We start from the raw sequence: 21,504 nt of genomic DNA, 5'->3' as shown, positions 1-21,504 counted from the left end.
TCTAAAGCCACAGCTAAAAAGACAAACTCTGATGTTAGATTTTGAAGCATGGCCGTTGCTATTTCTTCATCTATTTGTACTCCGATAGACATAATCTGCTGAGAGCCAGACATCATCCTGTCTATGTAATCAAGCATACTTCTGCATTTATGTAACTTTGCATTATAAAATGCACGTCTTAAATGGGGTTTGTTGGGTATGAAATGATTACTGACAGCGCCATCCTGACAGCCAGAATTTTAACACCCATAACCATGGTTGGCAAGTATTTTCCCAACCCCTACCCTAACCCACCCTCCCTGGTGCCTATCCCTAACCTTCCCCCTGGTGCCTAAGATTAACCACCCCCTCCCCACACCTTAAATCTAAGACCCCCTCCCCGGTGCCTAAACCTATCCTCGCCCCTAGTGCCTAAACCTAACCTCCCCCTCCCTGCACCCTAATCCTAACACTCCCTACCCAGTGCCTAACCCTAACCCTCCCCCTATCCCCGCTACCTAAGGCTAACTTCCCCCTAACACCCCGATACTTACCTTTGGAATGCTGATGGTCGGCATACTGGTGCCGGGATCCTGACCTGTCAGGATTTTGCACACCAGGATGCCGACTACATCCCCTTCAATGTATTCTCCTCATGATCCATCCTGATATGCCTCTTGCAATGTTGTCCACGTGTCTCTAGCTGACATTTTCCCATTAATTATAGCTTATACATGTTGCTCCACACTCAAGCCTATGGTACCCATGGCTCTCTCTACATCATCTGGGGTTGGACTGTCAAAAGTATCTACTGTAACTTTTCACAGTCTTTACCACTTAAGTTTAATTTCCATAGCAAACTTTCATGTAGTGTAGTTTTCTGCACCTTTCACCCCATTATAGGTGTAATTCCTGTATGTGTGCTCCTTGGAGCCATTTTTCTGCAGCTTCTGTGTTTTATGTTTTTACTGTGACACAATTTAGCTTAAACACACTCTGCTTTCTTCACTCTGTGCTGCTGCAGCTGTCTACATCTTTACATGTGGCCAAGATGGCGCCACATCGCTGCCCTGGCATTTGTAACAAACTTCACAATGTGCCTGGGGCATTGCACTTTGGGTCCTCTGGGTCCACTTTGGGTCCTCTGTACATATGTTTTGGGGTATTTTCTTCAACTTGCATGCCTGGGCACTTTCTCACACTTGTGTGCCTGAGTACTTTATTGCACTTGTGTGCCTGGGCCCATAACCTGTTGGAAATGTGTATACAGATGGTGGTTTGGCAAAGTTAATGTACACAATAGCAGAATGTGTGATTGACCCAAGGATAAGTTCAGTGTACTGTAGTTTAACAAGGCATGTGTAGTTTATTGAGCAAATTATAGTACAGCCATACTCACTGTTACATTGGTTGTGGAGCATTAAGTGGAGCTGGTAGCAAAGCTGGGTTCACATAGATCACAATACGGTGACTTTCTATTGGATGTGATAGCGGTATTGTAACAGCGGAATTGTGGTTAATAGAATGCAGGCCTCACAGTTTAGGGGAGATGTCCATCTCCAATTATGTCACTCATACATAGTTTCAAGATGGTGCTGCGCATGTGCAGCCTTATGGGCCAATAGCTACCTTGGTAGGGGAAAAAAGTGTCATTCCCAGAGGAGCCATATTGGAGACTGCGCAGTAGCAGTGTCCTATTTTAACAGCAAGTACTATACAATTAAAAATACACATACAAATACCTATTGGGTGATCTAGGTGGGACTAGAGGTCTCCAATATAATAAAAACAAACAAATAGATACAATGGTCGAGGTTCTGCCTCAAGCAGATACTATAATCAATCTTACAATGGGTTAAAGATTATGTGAAATAATTGTAGGTAACGGTGAATTGTGGTTGTTCTAGTGAAATCAGAATAATCCTAACATCAATACCACATGCAGTAATATGAATTGTTACCCTTATGCCACTGCTGTGTGACATTAAGTACTTAAGAAAATTACATCAATTGAGTACATATGCATGTACGGGATGTAGTTATGACGGTCTCAATAACGACATCCGAATCCCGACAAGGGACTTTAGATAGGCATCAAAATACCAACGTCTATCTTAATCCCGACGCCGGAACACCGAAGGATGCCAGCCCGAATAAGGTAAGTCCGGGGTACCCTTATCATTAGCCGCGGGGGGAAGGGTTAGGTTTAGGGAGCATAGCAGGGTTAGGGTTAGGTTTCGGGGGAGGGAGGTTTGGGTTAGGCATCCCCAGGGGGAGGTTAAGGCTAGCCCCCCCTGGGAGGGTTAGGTTTAGGGTGCAGCAAGGCGGGGGGTTAGGGTTAGGCACCCCCAGGGGAGGTTAGGGTTAGGCACTAGGGGGAAGGTTAGGGTTAGGCACCACTAAGGGAGGGTTAGGGGGAGAGGTGTAGGGTACTTACCTACCCTGTCAGGATCTTCTTCCTTCGGGCTGCCAGCATCAGGATATGAACCGGCGGCTAGAGTATTCAGCCGCCGTGACTTCATACCCATTCCTGCATGTACAGTACATATATAATGTTGCTTGGTACACATCCAGATATGATGCTGGAAATTGGTCAAAAAAACATTGAAGACATAGAAGACAGCCTGTAGATGAGAGGTCCTTCGGACATATGTAAATAATACAAAGATAAAGCAGTGTGGCCCTGAATAAAAGGGTACTTAGGCTTATAGCCACCTTATATCCTGCTTATGGCTTATGGCAGTCATTTAATGTTGGTATCAGCATAGAAACATAATAAAAAACATAAATATGAAGTATGGTAGATTGCTTGGAGGATGGTGTATTTAACACCTATAATAATTCTATAGTCAGATAATAAAATAGTATAAATCAAAACCTGAATCAAAGGTGAGTACTAGTATACAAATAGTCATACTGTAGGTAAGGAATGACATGATAGTATATTGATAGTATATTGCAATGAAGCAGAACACCTATGATTGGGATAATAAACCACCTGTAATAGGATAAATGCCTCTCAAAATAGTGTAATAGACTGATGGGATAATAAAAGAAATTAAAAGTAGATGTCACCCTGCTTCTGCTGTTACACCCTTGTGCAGACATAGAACGGTGGATGAGAGAGCAGGGGGACTGGTTTGGGGATAAAAAAGTGTAGAGACCACCACTGCTGCTGTCTTGCTGACATCTGTGACCCACAAAGGGCCTAATTCAGAGATGGATGCTGTTAGCATTGCTGCTGTGTCTTTGGGCGCAGCAGAGATGCTAATAGATTCTAATGCAGCAGGCGGTGTCTGATGACAAAAGATGCCTCCTGCCCGCATTGCAGATCAAAGTTCTGCGTCCAAAGACCCAGCATCGGACCATCATTGCTTACTCAGAATGGGCAACGGAACTACTCAGACGGGGCCAGGAAATCTGCGTCGACCAAACGGGCATAGCATGTCAATCATGCTGCAGCTTTGAGAGCACTGCGAGCAATCTCGCAGGACCCTTTCTGAAACAGGCTCAGAACGGGTCCTGTGCATGTAAAGTCCCTCCGCTATCGGAGCTATACACAAAACCATCGGGTACATCTCTGAATCAGGACCAATAGACTGGACCCACACCTCCAGGTACATCAACACTTTCCTCCCTTCCATGTGTCCTCTCATCAGGCTTAGGTCAAAATGCCCTGCAATGTCTCATGATAACAGGACGCCCCCTCCAATCCTCAGGCACTACAGTAGATCTAGGTTTTCAGTGCATTTCAGTATTTTCAATAAGAATTCATAAATCTATGTGATATCATGCACCATTCCATAGAGCCACAGTGCTTGGGGCTCACCATACAGTACCTGCATTACTTCCAATTTTATTCAGAGATATCTATGATATCTGCTGCAGTCCCTTCATTTCTGACAGCAGCGCAGGCCCCAGCTATGAAGATGTCAGATTTAGCAAGCATTTCAGAGTTTGTCCCCGATAGGTACAGTAACTCCATCTTCAGATGCTGCTATACTATACCTATGGGCTACATTTCACAGAGCTTGCTCTAGAACCCTCCCCGGCAATGAGCGCTTCACAATCGCACGGTCAGCAATGGCCCCGTCTCATGATATAGAAGTGAAATGATTACTTTTGTGATCTTTCATTTCTTTACACATCGCAGGGACAGGCTCATTTCGGAGCCCCTCTCCCTGAATGTGATTTTTAGTACATTTGGGCGAATGTTAATTTCTTATTGCCGCCAGGGGGTGACACCAAAATGCCGGCTCCTCCTCAGTGACCGGGAGCCGAGCTCTGCACTTTGATGTTAATGTGCAGTGCCCGTCTTCTGGTCACTGAGGAAGAATATCTGGGGGCGTACTGCACTTCCCAAGAGTTCATACCCCCTTTTTGGGGGCACATGTCTGGTGTGCACGTGGGACTCTATTTGGTGCACTGGGTGTCACCGACCACAGTGATGCCACTGCTGTTGTGTATAAAGTACATGTATCAGAGACTCACTGACACCCACCCCTGTTATATGCATACTTACCTACTCTCCCAGTTGTTGTGGTAAGCTACCGAATTTTCGGGTAGCCCCTCCGGCACCCCCGGAAGAGTGTCCGGATCTCCCGAATCTTGCACACTTCCTAGTGAAGTGGGCAGGACGGGGAGATAGTTGCCGTGAATCGCTGCATAATTGCTGGAAATTGCAGCTCCGTATGGAGGGGGGCCAAATGATACAAAACCGTGTCATTTAGGCCCGCCCCCTCCTTGCAGTCCCACGATTCGCACCAATGGGTGAGGCCTAATGACAGGGGAGCCCGCCCCCCCCCCAAGTGGCCACCTGTGTCTCTTCTCGGGGAGAAGTGATAAAATGTCAGCAAGTATGATTATATGACTGGCATTTCATTTTAATACAGGTATTTAAAATATTAGTCAGTTTAAGAATATTTTGACAGACAATGTTTTCTTTATTTTAGTACTTTTTGGGTCATACTTTGATCATGCTCTTAGCTGGGAAAAACATATTGACGATTTGAATATACTTGTACTTGCATTTGAAGATATGAAAACGGTGAGTGACTGTGATATAGTATGTATCATTATTATCCATATTGAATGTTTAGAAGATTATAGCATAATGCTTGTTAGGTCAGTTTTAGTGCTGATTTCTCTGCACATCGTATATAGCAGACCGTGATCGTGATCCTACATTAGGGCCATTTTTACATTTGGGCATAGTTGCTAACAGTGGCGGTTCCAGAGGTGGGGCTGCAGCATAGTCCAAAATTCAAATAGGGGAGCCATACCAACTGCCAGTGAGTCCTGGCCAGCGATATTTGGCAGCGTTTTATATGGCAGTTGGTGTGGCTCCTCTATTTGAATTTTGGACGATGCTGCAGCCCCCCCTCTGGAGCCACCACTGGTTGCTAACATTCTTATATAGCTTGCAGGTGAATTTTGCATCAGAGAATTCAAGTATATTCTGTGCAGTATCGGTCTAAGGTGTAAATTAACTAATGTGTCGGTTTTACTGGCAATTCAAAACAAATGGGCATTAAAAGCGGTTTAGTGTCAGTAACAGTACTTATTATGCATTGGTTTTGACTCACATCTAAAATCCACCATCGATGCCCCTCGGTTATTTAGCCCCTATGCTTCTGCAAACCCGTTGAGATGAGAAACTACTGTAAACCCACAGTGGGTTTCAAGTACTGCACAGATCAATATGATCTGTGCAGACTTTGATGTTAGAAAATATAAAAAAAGAAGGAAAAATATATATTAAAAAAATTGGCATGGGGTTGAAAAATAGGAAATTGGGGGAGGAGCGACAGTGTAGGCACCCTTTACCAGTTATTAATATTAATATTGTGGTGGTGGACTACTGGTACCAGCAAAGCTGCCAGGGCATGATGGCACTTGGAGAACCATTAGTGTAAGCATGCCTGAACATCAAGGTCTTGCTGGCACATTTAGTCCCCCCTTCTAAAAAATATTTTAAAAAGCAGAACACACACCAAATGTAATGGGTTTTATTAATTAAACACCCCCACACACTCCTCATTCACCAATTTATTACTTACAAATCCTTGGAAAAGGATTCCATTGATTGCCAGTGATGCTGTCACTTGTGGTTCTCCAGGTACCATCATGCCCTGGCCTGCTTGATGAAACCAATGGTCACCAGGTAAAGACTTCTGTACTGCTTCACCAGTGAGTAGAGACGTCAGTGTCCCATGGCTGTTCTGTGGGGTCCAGCAACAGGCTCATGATGTCCCTCCCTGGCTACCCATCACAGTAACACTTGTTACTTGCTGATTTGAAATGATGTACAAGATCTGTAACTCTTTCTTTGATTAAATGTATTATTTTACTTTATTACTCAGATTAAGCATAGTGTGCAGCTCTTTTGAAGGTTATGAGGTGACTATGTGGACCTGGATATGTATCAAGTTGCCACCACTACTTAGACCTACTGTAGAGATAAATGGTAAAAATCATACATCTAACATGCAGAAAAACAAGAATTTATGGTGCAGTTGGTTAAATGGGACATTTATTTCTGGAGATAAATATTTACAACCTGGAGCTGTCCCAGAGAATTAGATTATTTATTGACAATTATGTATGGCAGTGATAGGCAACCTAATGCAGTTCAAGGGCCACTAGGTGGCCCTCTAACTTTCAAAGGGGCCACACATTATTCTTAATCTCAGTGGCAATTTAAATTAATATACTGTATTTAATCATTGAAACAGACACAAATATGTCATTAATAACACATATGTAGGCTTTTTTAAACAAGCATTATAAGGTATAACAAACAATTATGGCCCTCATTCAGACCCGGACGCAAGTGGCCGTTCGTACGTTCGGCGTACGTAAAAAAAAATTTAAATTCAAGCACTCGCTCGTATTTTCGCTCGCAGCCAAACATCCTCCCCAAACTCAAGCGACCCCTCCTCTAACTAACGAGCGTGCCAAATAGCGAGCGTACATCCCCGAAGTGGCTTGAAGGGAACGCACGCACAAGTACTACCCGGAAGTTGGACTGTCAGATTTCGATTAGCTGCTCGTTTATTCTGCCTACCTCCCTCAATCGTATCATGCCAATCAATATATCAATTAGCTTAATTGTTTTTTTTTTTTTTTAACACAATGCAATAAACTTTATTCATGTCCGTGTTTGTGTTTACCCGCAGAATACGTACGTCTTAAACATTCGCTTTTAATTGTCAAAATACATGTTAGCCCCAATTAAACAATTGTTCTATTTGTTTTTCTACCCGCATATTTCCCGGAGTTCATTTCTTTATTTAAATTTGCTTACGCATGTCACTGCATCAAGCCTATCATAAGTCTCAAGAGATTTCTGGCCCTGTCGAACACATGACTCATACACTAACCAATAGAATTGGTCCTGTTAATTACCCAAATACATTAGCCAATCAAAAATTTTTTGGGCACTTTATTAAAAATGAATTTTCACAAATACACCATTGCCATCATGAGAGCCTCCGCATTCACCAGGCGCGAGCTGCTGGTGCTAACGGAGGTCATGGATAGGCGGATCACCAGCCAGCCTCCACCCATCACCAACCGCGAAAAGCGTTCCGCATATGCGGAGGTACGGGCCCGCCTGCGCTCCTTCGGCTCACGCCGCCAGATCGGGCAGCTGGAGCGCAGGTGGTCGGACCTGCAACGGCGGACGCCCCGCTTGCGGGCATGCTTTCGCATGCAGATCGCCGAAAGTAAGTTTTATGGACTGTGGTTTTCATGTTTGTCTTTGTGGCCCTAACTGCGTGTGCATGTTTTCCCTGTATTTCCTATTTATTCATTGTACTCATATCTGCGTGTGCATGTTTTCCCTGTAGTTCATATTTATTCATTGTACTCATATCTGCATGGCCATGTTTTCCCTGTAGTTCATATTTATTAATTGTACTCATATCTGCATGGCCATGTTTTCCCTGTAGTTCATATTTATTCATTGTACTCATATCTGCATGGCACTTTTTCTGGGGGGGGGGTTTAGAAAATGGTGTTTTTCGCGGATTTGTGTTGAAACTAACCCCAATTTGTTTCACATCTTATAGGGGCCCAGCGAAGACTACGCCGTCCTCGTCAGCCCAGACGGCGCTCACGCCCACTCTCCCCAATCCCCAGCCAACACTCCACAACCACAAATTCCCCTATTCCCAACTCCTCCCCAGCCTTCCAAGACCCTCTGGCTGAAATTTCGGGGCTCCTTCCCCTCCGTCCCAATTCCCCCTCTCCTCCAACCACCCCTCTTCGAATTACCCCCTCCCCGGAATCGGTAATTACCCCGCCCCGATCGTTGGGGAATGGAGGCACCTCCGAGGAGGACGAGGGTGGGCCTTCCGGAGCTGCCGTTTTATCTTCCGGTATGTTTTTCTTTGGGTTTTTTTTCCGACACAAACTGTTTGTATGTAATCATGTGTCGTTCCTTTTTTTGGGGGGTTTTGCTAGACTTTTGGGGATTTTGCAGATTGCCTTTACCTGTTACTGCTGATTTCAACATACACATATCACACCTGTCGGAATTTGTACATTGGCCTTTTATTTTTGGCCTACACCATTTTTGGTTGATGTGTTTTAATGGTGTAATTATGGTTAGTTTGTTTTTTTTTGTTTTTTTGGGGTTTTGATTTTGGCTTGTTTTTTAATGTGGTTTCATTATTGTTGTATTAATCCCCACACTTTTCTCACCCACAGAGGAACAGAGGCGTCGGGCAGAATTAGCCGCCTGTGTGGGCCGGATGCGCCACAATATCATCGGTCTGCTGGTGGTCCTTGACCATATGTCGGTCCTCCTTAGGGACTAGTTTTTTTTGTTTTTTGCCCATTTATAAATAAAGTGTTATTTTCTAAGTAACGTTCTGGCTCATTCGTTTTTTCAAAATCAGAGATTGTTTACCCTGACATAAGTAGACTGTTCCTGCAAGGATTAGCAATTTTTGTCACTAAGATTGTGTATAGTATTTTTATGTAAAACAGCCACAAGAAACACCTAACAGTAACAATCTAATTTCCCTTTTTTGGTGTAGTCACAATTAGATATTACTACATTTTACAGGTTCCTAGTTGGGGTGCAAGCTGCTTAGGCCAATATTACGAAGCCAAATGATTGTACAGGATTCCTTTGGGTGTTGGTTTGGACCCTGAAAACATATTACATTTTAATATGGTTGGGCCAGGCTTCCTTTTGGTGTGGATTGGGAAGCTGAAAACATATTTCAGTTTTGCTCAACTGTCGTCAGTACTGGATTACCCCTTAGTCAAATGTAACGTGTGTGAACCTGGTTACACTTGCTTGTAACGTTCCAAAAAAGGTACAAAATTTCACTCTCAAAACATTTATTCACAACATAACTGAAAAATCAAAGTGGTCACTCACAAACAAAACACACAGTGATAATCACAAATACAACACATACCAACAAAACAACAAATCAAGAACTGGTTGACGAAGGACCATGCCAACATGATTCCACAAATATGGCGTTGCAATATGGGTTCCATAATATATCCCCAAAATGTCCACATACAGGTTTTTTAAGGGTAGCAGGAAGTAGTCATCGTTGGAGTGCCAAAGATTATGTGATAAAACAGAAGATGGAGAAATTCAAAATAAATAATTAGATGTTCTCAAACCAACCCTACCACATTAGGTATAAACACTGTTGTTTTGTCAATAATTACCTAAAAAATCTGGCCACCACATCATCGCGTATGGCCCCCCCACATACTGACCTCCGACCAACCTCGGGGGGCCATCCTCAGGTAAGGCATCCATTGGCTGCATTGGGACACCACTCCTTATGGTGATGTTGTGAAATATCCCACACAGGACCACAATTTTCGAAACCATATCCGGCAAATACATGAGCTCGCCACCAGAGCGGTGGAGGCATCTGAATCGGCCTTTTAAAAGGCCAATACAGCACTCCACCACTTGCCTGGTGGCTGTAAGTGCGGAATTATACTCACTTTGTGGCCCTGGTGTGGGAGCCAAATAAGGAGTGAGCAGCCAGGGCATGCAAGGGTAGCCACTGTCTCCTGTGAAAAAGAATAGACAACATCAGGATCACTCTGTATGAAGCTTAACATTGTTATGTACTAAAGGTCTCCACTTACCCAGAAGCCACGCATCACCAGCTTGTAGGTTGGTTAATTTGTGCCATATCCCTGATTGCCGGATGACGAAGGAGTCATGTGCACTTCCTGGTAATTTTGCATTCAGGGACAGGATCTGGAGGGAGGCATCACATACCACCATTACATTGAGGGAGTGATAGTGTTTCCGGTTTCTAAATATTGCCTCCAGCCGTGCTGGAGGCTGAAGTGGTATGTGAGTACCATCCACAACCCCTATGATGTGTGGGAAGCCAGCTATTTGGTAAAAATTGGCCTTGGCCACACTAAGGACTCCCATATCCAAAGGCATTTTAATAAAATGATGGAGGTGCTTGAAAAGTGCCTCCATCACTGCCCTCAGGATCCGGGAAAAGGAGGATTGTGATATGCCCGCCACTATTCCCACTGTTGTTTGAAATGATCCTGAGGCACAGAAATGTAACACCGCCATAAATTGCGTAAGTGGTGGTATTGCTGTAGGGCTGTCAATTTGCCACTCAAGATCACTCTCTATTAATGAGAGAGTGTCTATGATGATTTTGGGAGGAAGACGGTAGCGTCTTAAAACCTCATCATCGGGCATTCCAAAAAGGGTGACACGTGTTCGAAATATCTGGGGCCTTGCATGCCTACGATGCCTACGCCTGGGACGAGATTGAGGTTGGTCGGCTTCCGGGAGCATGGCCAGAACAATCCGACCCAGATCAACCTGAAATGGCAAGATTTGAATGTCAGGCTTTTTAACCCCCCCAAAAATTAAAAATTTCACTTAGCTTGAAGATACCATCCATTGATGCTTACATGCCGGGGTATTGTCATGATATGTGCAAACTGGAAATAATCACAACATAAATATACATCATTTTATGCTGGCCATTTCTAATTCAAAATTTTTGCAAGACCAAACATAAAAGGGGAGAAACACACATTTGGGCAAAGAGCAAAACGACATTGCGCACACTACGCCAAATTGAGGCCAAATGTAAGCAACAAATGCTCCAGAGAAAACACAAACAATTTTACAGGATGAATAAGCATTTCACGAAGCGCAAATTAGTGCGCCAAGAAAAGTCACAATTGAAAGTAATAAAAATGCACTAATTAGTTCGCAAAGACAAGTCACAATTGAAAGTAATAAAAATGCGCTAATTAGTTCGCAAAGACAAGTCACAATTGAAAGTAATAAAAATGCGCTAATTAGTTTGCAAAGACAAGTCACAATTGAAAGTAATAAAAATGCGCTAATTAGTTCGCAAAGACAAGTCACAATTGAAAGTAATAAAAATGCGCTAGTTAGTTCGCAAAGACAAGTCACAATTGAAAGTAATAAAAATGCGCTAGTTAGTTCGCAAAGACAAGTCACAATTGAAAGTAATAAAAAGGCGCTAATTAGTTCGCAAATACAAGTTAAAAAAACGCAGCTAAAATAAACAAAAAATGAACACAGATTTTGGATTTGGAAAAACAAAGGTTACATGTGTAAGGCCAACCAAAGTTGAGTAAAGACAAACAAGAACATTTAAAAAACAATTTAACAAATGAACTTACCAAGAGATAATATATAAGAATCCGGATCAAAAGGTCTTTGGGGCAGAGCCAAAATAAAACCTAAGAGAGATGAAATGACGGAAAACAAAAATTAGAAAATTCTTAAACAGAAGGAGACACAAATTTACCCAAAGTTAGACTTCCCAAAACTTACCAAAACTGGAAACGACCAAAAAAATTACAACCGAAAAAAAACGAACGGAAATCAAAAAACGAATATATCCAAAAAAACTACTTCCAAAAATGCAAACTCCTACACCAGCCAACAATCAACTCCAACCAACGTAACCTCCAACATTCAAAAAACGCCACCTCGAATCGAGACGCCCCAAGCCATAAATAGTGTTTCGTTTCCCGCACAAATTAAGGAGGGATCATAGGAACGCACAATCAATGATGCGGCCGCAAAATAAGGACGCATGTATAAATACGTCAGGAGACAAAAAAAATATTCTGGTGTATTTCTTGTTTGGAGCTCAGACATGGCTACAGACCAGGGAAACAATGGACAACAGTCTGGCGGTAAGTATTTCAGGCATTTTGACTCAATGATTAATTAGAAACATAATATTGTGCAAGTTGTGAAGTTGAGAATTCTCCAAATTTACCCAAATAGGTGAGGAGGATGACATGGAAGAGGCTGCTGGGCCCAGTATTCCAGGCAAAGCTGCCAAAAAGAAAAGGCAGCCACAATTCACAAGAAAGGAGATGGAGGTTTTGATTCAGAAGTGTGTGGACATCCTGCCACAGGCAGACAGGAATATGAGTTCAAGCCAGAAGTGGAGAATGTGGGAAGAGGTAGCCGTTGAGGTCAATAGGGTGGGTGATTATGTCCGTCTAGCCCGGGATGTCAAATGGCGGTAAGTAAACACTTGACCACCCTAAAACCAAAAACAAACAAACAAAAAAAATAATGGTTCCTTTTTCACCCACAGATGGGGCGACTTCAAATATCGCCTGAAACAAAAAATGGCGGACAGGGCTAGGCATGCAAGGGGGACAGTTGGAGGTCCCACCCCTGTGTCATTGGAGTTGACTGATTTAGAAGAGCTGGCACAGGGGTGTGTGCAGGCTGTGGAGGTGTTTGGCGTATCCAACATGGATACGGACATGCCAGACTTTGCGGCTCCTCATGTTGTCCCAGGTAAATATTGTGATGTCACCAACTCTGAAATGTGTTTGTGCCAATATGTAGATTCTAATGTGACTCTTTTCTCATTTTTCCAACAGAGACACAGGCGGATGAGTCTGCTCCAGAGGGGAGCCTTGGCCGCAGAATTTCTGCAGGCTCTGCAGGGGATGAACCAGTACATCCGGCTGAGGACCCTGCAGAAGCCAGTCCTGGGCAATCCCCCTCGCAGGCAGTGTCCCTCCTCACAGAACTCAATTTTAAATCGGATTTCCATACAGAGATTCTGCAGAGGATGGACGCCAGTCTGGTACGGGTGGCTGAGGCCCTGGAGCAAAATGCTGCGGCCAATGTGACCATTGGTCAGGCCCTGGCAGAAAATACCAGGGCCAACATCCGCATCGCCAATGCCCTGGAGCAGCTCGTTCGCCAGCACATGGTGGAGCCGACCTCCCTTCCTGCCGGAACATCAGGATCCTCCACCTCTGGCACAACATCAGCCAATCCTCCAAATGTGCCTAGCCCTGTGCCTAGTCCAGAGGCCACAACATCTGCCTCTGGACAGGCCAGCCCGATGACATCCCGGACCTGGTCTGGCACCCTCCCTCCCTCCCCCAGCCAAACGGCCGAAAAAACGGTGACAGCATTGGCTACTTTTCCCACACTCCTTCTGTGCTTGCCTCATATTCCTTTCTGGCCAAAACTTCCCTCTCCTTTCTTGTGAATTGTTTTTAATTTTTACATTTACGTTTAACAACAATTTATTGTTTGCACAATTAATAAATATTGTGGAATGAACACTGCCAAAAATGTTTGTGTTAAATATGTGCATTAATTTTTTTGGGGATACCAATAAATTTACATGAAATGTACGACTTTGTATTCTGACATTATTGTAAAAATGGGTTACATTTAATCCGGGCCCACAAGCCAACAACGTTCAACCTAAAAAATTACACATTGGAAAAAAAGGGCTCGTTAAGGAACGTTTAAAACATTACCTAAGGAGTAAAAATCACCTTGCAAACACAAAATGAGGCACCAAACCTAAACAAAATACACCCCCACAAATGTACGCTAATTGATTGTGTAATCCAGACATTAGCAGCTATGATTTCCACCTGCGTTCGGTTTTGTGCTATCCCAAAAAATTGCTTTCCAAACACATACCAAGCCGGTTTTCAATCCAACACTAATTGATTTTCTGACAAGCCGTGATTAATCGATGCTACATCGTGGAGTGCCGGGACGGAGGAGAAGGCCATCGCCACTGTGGTCGAGTTATCCAGCCCCTAAGCTGTGCGAGCATTTTGAAGGGAAAGAGGATCATCCAGTGACGTATGAGTTGGTACTAACACATTTGACGTTCGCATTTGTTAATGTATGTACTCCCCAAAAATGCATCGCCACGCCTGCGTTTTTCCATCTCCTCCCCCGTCAACACCCAAAAACGCCCTGTTCTGTCAATCACATTTGACATGTCACTTCCTGTATGCTATTTGACGAACAAGACAAAATAAGCTCGCAATCTGCCGTACGCACATGCGCAGTGTAACACCGACGCATGCGCGGTTAGTCAACATCGGAACGCAACGAGCGTACTGCTGTTAACGAGCGGCTCTGAATCAGGGCCTATGACAACTAAGTAGGAAGGAGCTGGAGACTGCTAGTGAAGGCTCGGAGGAGCTGCCTGTTGCCCATCACTGATGTCTGAGTTATGTCTGTAGTTTTTCTTACATGCACATATTGAAGTTCACTAAAATCATTGCAGTAATGTTTTATTTGGAGTAGTTCTCATTTTTGTTATGGAATCTATTCATATAAATGCTTTATTCTAATTATTCTCTTAAAGGACTTCACTGGAGAAATAAGGAAAATAGCTGACTTTTATGGATTATCTTTGACGGATGAGCAAATCCAGCAAGTAGAAAACAAAACTTCTTTTAAATCTATGATAGCTGATTCCAGCAGTACACATGGAAGTTTGGGAAAGGTTTACTTCCGAAAGGGTAAATAATGAAAACAAATAGATGAACTGTTTACTTTTGGAAATAAAAGCACACATGTACTTTTATGCAGGATACACGCAGCAGCGATGTGTACCCAGACGATATGGCGGCCGACGGGCTGATTTATTGTATCCGCGGCGGTACCCGTCAGAATGATGTATGAACCCCTTGTTCCATGCTTCATTACCATATACAGCGCTGCATGCGATATTGTCTGGTTCGCTGTGCAGCTAGGCCGGGGGAGCCCGTAAATCGGTCATACACACTGCATGTTATGCCCGACTTCTCATTACGTTTTGGCCAAATCGGAACGATATTGCTCCAGTGTGTACCCAGCTTTACACTCACATAGTACAGCACCTGTACATAGGGTTACAGTGCATGGTCCTATCTAGGAAGGAAAATATATACTATTCAAGGAGAGATTTTATCTGTAGCTTTCTCTACACATCCAGCAAAACACATGGACATACTTGTTGTAAGTCATTATGCATCGAAAGCTTGTTTGTCTGCATATTCTCATTAAGAATAGTGAACAATCTAATAAGCTGATTACATAATCAAAATTAAGTCACATATTTTCTGTAGTCTATAATAAATCGTGCCCTTGTGTTATCATATTTTTTGAGAGAAGTCGAATACTTGCTTATCAAGCATTCATATAATATTACGAACTATGAGATGTTCTGAATGTTGACATTTCAGTATGTTGATATGGGCAGGAGATCGACATTTGTCTTTGCCAGAACGTCGACATTATGCCGACAGTCGGCATGTCGACCATGCAGATGTCCATTGGCGAGGTGAGAATGACTAACCCTACGTCTACCTCTACAATATCAAAAAAATATTGGCAGTTGACATTCTGTCATGTAGACATTGTCATCGTCAACATGTAGAATGTCAACATGTTAAACATCAACATTCTGTCAATGTCGACATTCAAACCGTGTTGACATTCTGAATGTTGACATTATGAATGTTCACCCAAATAAGGTGCTGTAACTCATAGCAGCCAATCTGATTCTGTCACTTTTCCTGCAGAGTTTACAGTAGGTGCTGTTTTCCTCTGACTGTGTACAGCACTTTAGTTTACAGCTGCCCAAGAGCAGCAGCGCTGTTAGAAAGTAAAGATTAAGAGATCTATTTACTAAGCAGTGTTAGGAGACAGAGTGAAAAGTGATAAGAAAGTAATAAGATTCCAGCCTATCAGCTCCTAACTGTCATTTTTCAAACAGCCTGTGAGATGACAGTTGGAAGCTGATTGGCTGGCACCTAATCACTTTCTTATCACTTTTCACTCTAAATCTTTTTGTAAAGATTATGGTTTAACCTACTCTCCCAGAATTTGAGAAGCTCTCCCGGATTAGTAGACCAGCCTCCCAGGTGCCGCCCGCTTCCCCAGTGAGGTGGAAAGTCCAGGGGCTTGATGACACAAATTGCTGCATTCCACAGCATTGTCTGGGTCCACGATGGGGCAATGCTATCCCCCATAACCCCGCACCTCCCATCTCTACAGATATTCCTGAGAGAACAAATTAAAAGTAGGTAAATATGGGTTTAACTAGTGAGCCCACTATTGTAACTTATGAATTTTCAGTATGTCCAGAGGCAGAGCCGGACTGGGACTAAAAATAGGCCCTGGCATTTAAAGCACACAGGCCCACCTTATGTCAGCATCTGGCTCCTGGCACAGACCTCCCCTTACTATTCCTGACTCCTCCCACTTAGCTTAAGGCATTACAAATATAATTAATATTAGAACATGCAAGTGTACATCAATCTCTGTATTAAAATACACATACAGAGCTGAGAGCTCTCCCTGCAGGGGATTCAAACATGTGCCATAGTCAGACATTTGGGGCGGCATATAATAGAGATCGAGTTTGTCGGAGGTGCGGGATGCCGGCTGATCTCGATCGTTTTTTTAAAGTTGCAATCATTTACACGGCAAACCTGAACTGGTTTTGTCTTGTAAATTATTGCAACTTTAAAAAAACGATCGAGATCAATCGGCATCCCGCACCTCCAGCAAACTCGATCTCTATTACATGCCACTCTTGGTTGGTTCTGTTAGTTAAAGCTGGCACTTCATTGATGTAAGTCACACCTGTGAACCTGCTGGGTTACCTGGAAAACATCAACTGTGGGCCGGATTCAAGTACCGGCGATATTACCGCATCTTTTCATGTAAAAATGGAGAAAAATTTTCACCATTTTGAGAAATAGGGAAATATTACCAAAATCTCTATTTTTGGGTAAAAATGTGGGGGTTTCTTACAGAACCCTTTGATTGGACAGCCCCTCTAATGATACTTTATCGGGAAAAAAAATTGTAAGTTGCGTACTTTGTCAAAAAAACGACTGCTGAAAAGGTCGTTTTTTTTTTTTTTAAATGCGTTTAACGTATTGGATCTGGTATTTCGGAGGGCCATAAAGAAGCGACAAGTGTTTTAAACATCGCAAGTGGCTGGCGCAGGTGTGCTTTTTAGCGCTTTGAAAAAAACGCCTGCGCCAGCCAAGTGTAAAACACTTGGCGTATCCTTATGGCCCTCTGAAATACCAGACCCAAAAACGCATTTTTCATGAAAAAAATAAAAATTTTGTCCGAAATTTCAGTGGTAGTTTTTCGCCAAAGTATGCAACTTACAATTTTTTTTTGCTAAAGTATCATTAGGGGGGCTGTCCAAAGGGTGTAAGAAATCCCCACATTTCTACCCATACATAGGGATTTAGCACATTTTTTTCACCTGCCCTAGGCTGGAGAAAAGTTTTCTCCAGTTTTTAGGCGGAAAACGGACGTTTTTTCGCCGCCGGTGGCAAGATCGGTCACCTGATTTCCCGCCTGTGTTGGGTCCTGAGGACCGAGTTTGAGAACCACTGGTGGAGGTCACACACAAAGAAAAGGGAAGGAATTTTCCCAATTGACCAAGCCCTAGCTTAGCAGTTGTAGAGGATTAGATGGTGATCACTGTAGGAATTGTTTAGAGCAAAAACAGGAATGCTAAACACAGAGAAGGACACATCTGCGCACACCAAAGCCGAGCCGTAACTCCACATTCTGGTGCTTTGTGTACATAAAGAGCATTGGTGTCCTCATCCACAATTGAAGTAGAGAGAGACAGCGGCGCAGGGAGAGTGTGTGCCGCAGGCGCGCGGCGGAAATATCTGGTGTGGTCTCACTGTGAAGGGGCATGATCACACAATAGGGGAAGCAATCGGGAAGCTGACTGCCTAAATACCGGGGGGGACTTAGGGTTAGGCACCCCCCCGGGAGGGTTAGGATTAGGCTAGGGGGAGGGAGGGTTAGGGTTAGGCACCCCCGGGGGGGACTTAGGGTTAGGCACCCACCGGGGGACTTAGGTTTAGGCAGCGGGGAAGGGGGTGGTTAGGGTTAGGCACTTAGAGGGGGGATTAGGGTTAGGCACTTGGGGGGGAAGTTAGGGTTAGGCACCCCTAAGGAGGGTTAGGGTTAGGGGGGTTAGGTTAGGTTAGTAGATACTTACCTATCCACGATCGGGATTTCCAGCGCTGTCGGGCTTCCGCTGCTTCTAACTCTGCTCTTGTCGGGCTGCCGCTGACGGGAATCGATTTCATACCCATTCCCACAATAGTACCTCCAATTCAAATGATGCCACACAGTAGTGCCCCTTCATCACATTACACCCATACTTGCCAACTCTCCCTCATTGTCAGGGAGACTCCCTGAAACAGTAGTAATCTCCCTAAAGAGCCTAACAACCTCCCTGATTGCACCTTACCCCCATTATGTAGCTGTTGAATACCTGGGGGAAAAAAAATCAGAGATATATACATTCAAAAGGGATTATCAGTACCATTTCCCTGCATTGGTTATAGGGCACAATGATCCCCATAGGATGTAGTCGATATCCAGGCATGTGGGATGCCGACAGTCTAAATACCGGTGCCGAAATCTCGACAGTGTCGGGTTCCCAGTACCAGTATCCCTGCCGCCGGCATCCCGAAGATAAGTATTGCCATTTAGGGGAGGGTTAGGGTGCAGGGTTAGGGTTAGTTAGCGGGGTTAGGCACCGGGGAGGGAGGGTTAGGATTAGGGTGCAGGGAGGGGGAGGTTAGGTTTAGATACTAGGGGGGAGGTTAGGTTTAGGCACTGGGGAGGGAGGGTTAGGATTAGGGTGCGGGGAAGGGGAGTTTAGGTTTAGGCATTATGGGGGAGTGTTAGGTTTAGGGTGTGGTGAGGGGGAAGTTAGGTTTAGGCATTAGGGGGGAGGTTAGGTTTAGGCACCGGGGAGGGAGTGTTAGGTTAAGGGGAGGGGGAGGTTAGGATTAGGCACTAGGGGGGAGGTTAGGTTTAGGCACCAGGGAGGGAGTGTTAGGTTAAGGGGAGGGGGAGGTTAGGTTTAGGCACTAGGGGGGAGGTTACGGTTAGGCACCGGGGAGTGTTAGGTTTATGGTGCGGGGAGGATAGGTTTAGGCATCGGGGAGGGAGGGTTCCTTAATAATGGTGGGGGATAAGCGGTGGCCGCATTGTTCCCAGTTAAGGAGGCAGTGACATTGGAGGGGGAGGGGAGAGTGATATTAGGGCTGGATGAGCTGGGGTGAGGGGGAGTGATATTAGAGAGGGACACTGGATTGGATTGGGGTACAGTGCAATGGGGGGCACTCTGCTGGATGAGAAAGGGAGGCAGATGGGGTTGGAGAAGGGGGGCACTGCAATGAATGTGGGCACTGACTGTGCTGACTGGAGGGTTCTTGATGGTAGGCAATGAGATAGGGGTAGTAAGCTGTTTATGGAGGGACCGGGGGAGAATCTGGACTGGGTGGGTAGGAGACACTGAGATGGGGGTCAGTGAGATGGTGGGGCACACTGGAATGGGGAGAGAAGGGGCACTGGACTTGACATGGGGGAGACACTGGGATGGGAGGGCAGTGAAATGGGGTAGCACTGGGCTGGGGGGAGAACGGAGCACTGGGCTGTGAGGATTAGAACACTTACCTGGTGTTCCAGAAGACGGCATGCTTGGCCCCGCACTTCAGCTCCAGCACCGTGGCGCGTACAATCACAGCAGTCTCCATTCCTGAGCAAACCTGGGAGACCGGACCTTGTTCACAGGCACTCGGGAGGCAGAGTCACAAGAAGGGGTATGCTGTGGCTGCTGTCCTATTCAGAGCTGGGCGCCGCGCATCACACTGTAAGTAGCGGGCGCCCAGTGTATTAGACAGATTGAGGTAAGCGGCCGCGTAAAGACGTCCCAACGTCATGACGCGGCCACACATAACACCGGACAGCCCTGCACATTGCCAGCTCACAGGAGCTGGCTGAATAGCATTACATTAATGCCCCCATCGTGTTCCTCACACAGAGGCGCTGGCCGCGTGATGACGAAATGACGCGGCTGTGCATAGTAAACAGATGAGCATGGCGCTGCCCGGGAGGTGGTGCTGCAGTGTCGGGTATGTCTGCGCTCGACCGGACCAGCCCATTTGGCCATCGGCCCTTCTGGCATTTGCCAGAAGTGCCCGATGGCCAGTCCGGCCCTGTACAGAGGTAATCAAAATTCTTTATTATAGAAACACTCAAAAAAAGGATCTTTTTAATAGCATGAGATTACAAACCTTAAGGTAATTTAGAACTTTGTGCATTTATAGTCATCATGTTGCTATTCATCACTGCTTAGAAACACTGTTACACCTACAGTGTATGTACATATATGTACATGTATATGCACAGTTACGCTACCATGATATTTGCTGTTTTTTAGGCTGTTCCCTCCGGGAGGGGGCAGCCAGGTCGGCACTGCTGGAGGTCTGCGGCACCAAAGGTGGGTGGGTCAGGGTGACACGATCGCATCATTGTAGCCCGCCCCCACTATAAAATGCAGCAAATATCGGGATTGTGAAACGGGGGGCAAAGCGACGATTCAATGTGAATTGTGTCATTGGCCATCTGTGCCACCCGCTCCACTCGGGAAATGGATGGCCGCGGCTGGTGACTCCAGACTGTGGGAGACATGCCCATCTTTCCAGGAGGCCGGGAGTGCCAATCGGTTTTTGGGAGCCTCCTGGCCGTTCATGGAGTGTAGGCTAGTATGGCTAACATTCAGCTGTTATCTTAGTTTCAGTGACCAGTGCCACTATAAAGTATGTCAGAAAAATCACCTTAGATTTAGAATATTTTTACTTCTAAACTGCCAACAAATTTAGTGATATTTGATTGAAAATCAAAACTTCAACTTTAAGATTGTTAATTTTTCATAATATTATTGAGCCCTGAGGTAACTGTTTCTTTCTTAACTTAATTTTTCATTTTATTTTTTGTTTCAGGAGAAATTGGAGACTGGAAGAGTCTTTTTACTGAAGAACAAAGCAGAGAGGTGGACGTCAAGTTTGAGAAGACCCTTGCAGGAACAAAGCTGGGAGAGAAAATAAACTATCAAAAATACTGTACATTTTAGCTTACTTTAGTAGGGTTTTTCTTTCAAGTCAAATGATATATAATGTGTTAAATAAAGTTACCAAACAGATACAGGATTGGTTTGTACATGTGAATGGTATTTCTGGGAGTCAGCCCATCATAGCTAAAATTATCCAATTTACAAATATTCAGAGGATCCTTTGAGTACAAGCTAACAACATGTGATCTGTATTTCAGATTATTGTGCAAATTGGGTGTTATTCAAGAACACAGTATACAGTACAAATAGACTATGGGCCTGATTCAGA

The 21,504-nt window shown here is 44.5% G+C and overlaps 1 protein-coding gene across 1 annotated transcript in view; it reads left to right on the top strand.

The window, feature by feature from the left end:
• LOC148516874 (sulfotransferase 6B1-like) overlaps window positions 1-21,274 on the top strand; it is a 51,471-nt gene extending 30,197 nt beyond the window's left edge. Inside the window, exons 5-7 of the mRNA XM_088479448.1 lie at window positions 4,932-5,026; window positions 14,643-14,799; window positions 21,106-21,274. Of these exons, the coding sequence (XP_088335574.1) occupies window positions 4,932-5,026; window positions 14,643-14,799; window positions 21,106-21,236 (383 nt within the window). The 3' untranslated portion in view covers window positions 21,237-21,274. The remainder of the gene's footprint in view (window positions 1-4,931; window positions 5,027-14,642; window positions 14,800-21,105) is intronic.
• Window positions 21,275-21,504: the final 230 nt, after the last annotated feature.

Source organism: Taudactylus pleione, unplaced genomic scaffold (assembly GCF_031769625.1).
Source record: "Taudactylus pleione unplaced genomic scaffold, aTauple2 ptg000235l, whole genome shotgun sequence".
In the NCBI taxonomy this organism is placed as follows: domain Eukaryota; kingdom Metazoa; phylum Chordata; class Amphibia; order Anura; family Myobatrachidae; genus Taudactylus; species Taudactylus pleione.
The sequence above is the reverse complement of the archived record's forward strand: the minus strand, read 5'-3'. Positions and strand labels throughout refer to the sequence as shown.